The sequence below is a fragment of the Nicotiana attenuata genome, unplaced genomic scaffold (assembly GCF_001879085.1).
Source record: "Nicotiana attenuata strain UT unplaced genomic scaffold, NIATTr2, whole genome shotgun sequence".
Taxonomy (NCBI): Eukaryota; Viridiplantae; Streptophyta; class Magnoliopsida; order Solanales; family Solanaceae; genus Nicotiana; species Nicotiana attenuata.
The window spans coordinates 231,061-235,421 of record NW_017671313.1 but is presented as its reverse complement, the minus strand read 5'-3'; the positions used below and the strand labels follow the sequence as shown (position 1 = coordinate 235,421).

The 4,361-nt window shown below is 36.3% G+C and overlaps 1 protein-coding gene across 1 annotated transcript; it reads right to left on the bottom strand.

Moving 5' to 3' along the window:
- Positions 1–369: 369 nt before the first annotated feature.
- On the bottom strand, positions 370–3,725 carry LOC109207490 (transmembrane ascorbate ferrireductase 1). The gene is made up of 4 exons (XM_019370421.1): positions 3,412–3,725; positions 1,921–1,969; positions 1,607–1,806; positions 370–981 (listed from the first exon to the last, which is right to left on the bottom strand). Exons 1-4 carry the CDS (start codon positions 3,553–3,555, stop codon positions 679–681), a joined length of 696 nt encoding a protein of 231 aa, XP_019225966.1. The 5' UTR covers positions 3,556–3,725; the 3' UTR covers positions 370–678.
- Positions 3,726–4,361: the final 636 nt, after the last annotated feature.

The window sequence follows — 4,361 nt, the reverse complement described above, 5'->3', positions numbered from 1 at the left end:
ATCCTTCAATTGACTAAGTTCCAGCTATGTAACATTATGCCGGGTGCAGGTTAACTCAGGAAGCGGCTAATTTCAATTGCTATGTCAACCAAATCCAAGATTGTAATAACTGATAACTGATAAGTAGTAGCAATTGCTTGTCTCACCAATTCCAATTAAATAACTCCACTTGACTTATAGAGAGATGGAATATTGAAATTGCAACAATTTATCAAACTGTGCTCAGACAAAAATACGTTGAGATAAAGTTTGAAGTTGCAGAATTATATATCAACCGCAAAGATACAAGCAGGTACCAGCATTTTCATCCATTTTATGTAGGAAAAATTTTCAAACAAAAAGAAGAGTTAGTTAAAGTAATCCAGACAATCGAGAAAAAAAGAATTTGAACAAAAGAAGTATTCAAAGTATTCAAGGCCTCCCACCACAATCATCTAAATATAAATCTTAGCTCCAATATAATAACATACACATCAAGATTATGCCATCTTCAAGATGGAGATGTATAATTACAGTAGTGCAAAGAAATCGGATCATACTCCACTATACAGGTAGATAATGAAAGATATCGAAAATAAGAAGACCAAAGTGGAAAGGTAGAGAGGAACCATTCACCATTAAGAGTCCTGGTTTTCGACGTTCAATAGAACCAAATATGCAATAATAGCTGACTGGAACTCATGAGATGGCAGAGTAACTATAATCATCCTCAGTAGGAGCCTGAGAAAGAATGGTCAAAAACACAAAGACCCCGTATAGAACTGTAGCAATGGCAGTAAAGTTGACTAGGAAAGCCTCAGAACCATATTTAGCCAAACCGTTAACCTCAAGGAATGTAAGCTTCTCAAGGAGTCCTAGACAGGCATTACCAACAGCCATTACATACACAAACATCCCAAAAAGCACATGCCAGGGAAGTGAATCGCGTCTAACTTCAGCACTACCCCCAGGGTAGAAGAACACCACAAAGCCATAAATCCACTGCAAGTAATGAGAAACAGCTCCGGATCAGCATAATGTCTAGTTAAACAGATAAATACTGGATTAAGCTAGGAGCCACATTACATGATCAGCGTACGTGAAGTTTTCTAATATTTAAATGTTCTGAAGAACCTGCTAAAAGTGATCATACCAATGTACACGTTTCAACATTGGGTACATCAAGATAGATAAAGGTTTAAATAGCATAGAAGAAATGGACATCTTGCAAGTCACTCCGCTTGCAACGAAAGGGCCTTAAACGTGGGCTCTCCCACAAAATTTTCAAGGTTGACTCTAAGTAGCGTCTTTTCTCGTCATACACAGCTATTATTTTACTTATGTATGGTAAAGATCAAGAAATGCAAAATAAACAGGAAGCACTATGATAATGTCCTACCAAAAAGCCAAACTCTGTTTGGATCAGAGAACACATGAAAGAACCTATGTGGAACATCATCTCATGAGAGCTACAAGCCTCAAACAATTATATCTTCATTTTTCAATTAGATAAGAGGATTAAAATGGAGCACTATCTCAGGTATCAAATCTGATCCCACAAAAAATAGCAAGGAGATGAAAACATCATATTACCAGGTATATGGAGTACTCAATATGGGATGTTTACCTGAATGCCATAAAGAATAATAACACCGATCCCGATCCAGGAATGTAAACTGTACATGTTGGGGATGTTGCTTTCATTGTGATTTTTGAATGCAGCACAGATTCCAACAATACCAAGTATGAGCGCGATAGCATGTAATATGAGATGTATTACTTTCTTCACCTGCTTCTTCAGGGGGAAAGATTTGTAACTCATGATGGCTGCAAATTTTGGATTAATAAGTCATCAATCCTCAAATGGAATAATAGAGAACAAAATTATCAAAAAATAAAAAGACGAGAAAAGGAAAAGATGTCTATAAACATCTCAATCACCTTCTCCCCCAAGAATAATGAAGCCAATAAGCATCAGTACAGGGTGAATCTGGAAACAAGAAAACAAAATGAGAAAAGATGAAGATACCATAAAAGGAAAAAATGATGTTGTAAGCATCACTATCAGTACTGCTTAAAGTAGGGAAAATCATCATCTACTTAGCTAGAAGAAATCTGCAAGTGATAGTTGAGGTGGTACCAGCTGAATCCATAACAAGAAAAAATCTTCCTCTAATTTTCTCTTTATATTCAATACCATTATCCTTAATTTTCATAATTTGTCTGAAATTTCATTTGGCAATATTTTTTTTTTGAGAATGAAATTTCATTTAGCAATATTATGAAACTACAAATTATCTACCATTACTCCATTAGTGTAGGAGGACCGCAGGGTAGATAGTCCTTGTTCTCTTGTATTCTACCTTCTGAAGTCATAAGGTTCACCCGAGAGCATTGAATATTAGGTACGCTTAACAGTGAACTAATAAATTCACTGACGTTCCTACATTTTGAATCATTGTTAATGATTTGTAAAATAATCAAATTTGAACACCGAGCTGCCTAAACATTAGTATTAGAAAGAGAAATGTCTTGGTCCAAAACAAGTGATCACTACTTCTATGGTGTTGTTGGACCACTTCTTACTGCATCAAGATTAACAGACTCCTAATTTGTACATTCCAATGTTTCATATTTTAGAGACAGATATCTACCCATAAAGTAAAGGTAGGTAGTCAAATGATCAAAAACATGGATGTCAACTCCAAAATGCATACTACAAAAGAACACATCAAAAAAGGGAGAAATATCACCATATCATTCAACCTTTTCCTAAATCAACCCAACAGGGCAAACAGCACTAAAAACTTCTGCTTGCACGAGGCATAACATCCAACAGTGAAGACTTCTCTCAAACTAAAGCCTGGAATTTCTATTTATAATGATTGCACATGCGTAAAAAGGAAGAAACTAATCAGATTGAGTTGCTAACAGCCTGTTGAGATTAAAAACCAGGAGGAACCACTTTATATAAAAAAAGAACCATAAGAAAAGCATATCTCCTCGTCTCAAATAGAGTTGACTAGTACTATAAAACTTACTGCAGCTGAACTACAAAGTGATAACAACCCGTTGTAGTTCGGATCATGATATGTTCAGCTGCAATAAAAAGGTAGCCCGGTGCACAAGGCATCCCGCGTTCACGCAGGGTGCAGCCCTGCCCCGGACCCTGGGGATGCGTACACCAGGTTGCCCTTTCTATTGCAGCTTGAACATATCATGATCCAAACTACAAAGGGCTATTATCACTTTGCAAACCAAAATCTTGTGATCCTCATCAATTAAATATATAGAGTGATAAAGATTGCACAAAAAACAATTATGCAGAAATAGAAAAACAACAAGATTCCATATATCCATGTCAAATACTATTCCAGAAAAAGGGGACAGAGATAAACTTGAAAATAAAGAAGGCAAATATGAAAGGCTTACATTAAAAATGAGATTTTTGTTATCAGCTTCCCAAGCTAAGCCACCCCTAAAGTGAATAGACCAAACCAACACCATAACAGCAGCAACTAAGGCTAGAAAGTGAGCCCCAAATGAGAAAGGCAGTGCCTTCAACCCCGTTGCCATCTCCCTTCCCACTCTCTGATTTTCTTCCTCTTCTGTGTTACTACGCTAAAACGTGGAACTATACAGAAACGGAGAAAATGTGGAGTATTATCCTATTTTTCAGAAGTAGCTATTGGCTTCTTCTGGATTTGATTTCTGGGAAATTCTCAACTGTAGAGTGATAATCTTAAAGCCGTCGGATGATGAGGATCTGTCCATCATATGTGGGTCTTTGACAATTGTCCAAATTAGATAGGTTCAGACAGCAACACACGTGTTTCGGGATTCGTGTTTACCTCTTAAGCACTGCGTTTGTCGTTTTTTAGTTTTTACTTCCCCTGAATTCACACGTGAGAGATTATCTTAAGTCCAACACAAGAGGCAAAGTATGGTAAAATCGGTTTCGATCCACATTCCAACGGTAGGTGCGATCTATGTAGAAGAAAGGAACACGTTGGGGGTAGGTGGACCGTGGGAACTCGAAAGGAGGAAACTGAGGATTATTATTACTCAATTATATGCCACAAGTTTACTTTAAACGAGACAGCGAGGATTTAAATTACTGCCTTCGTCTTATAATATGTATGTGGGTACTAAAAATAATTATTTTTAATTATTTGTCATCTTAGAAGTTCAAGATAAAATTAATTATATTTTTTTTTAACCCTTAATAATCAATTGCATTCACATTTAGTAAAAATATGGATAATATCATTCATAGAGATGACACATAAATTGAGAAATTATTTAATAAGGGTAAAGTAGTCACAAACTATTCTTCTTAAGGGACGTGCATAAGAGAATCACGACACATATTATGAGACAGA

Bases quoted from the DNA above. Each gene is read 5' to 3' on its own strand.
- LOC109207490 (XM_019370421.1), bottom strand. From the start codon at position 3,555: ATGGCAACGGGGTTGAAGGCACTGCCTTTCTCATTTGGGGCTCACTTT. The intron at 1,970-3,411 runs GTAAGCCTTTCA...TCTTGTTTCCAG, and splicing joins ACAAAAATCTCATTTTTAAT to ATTCACCCTGTACTGATGCT. The intron at 982-1,606 runs GTAAACATCCCA...CATTACTTGCAG, and splicing joins TTATTCTTTATGGCATTCAG to TGGATTTATGGCTTTGTGGT.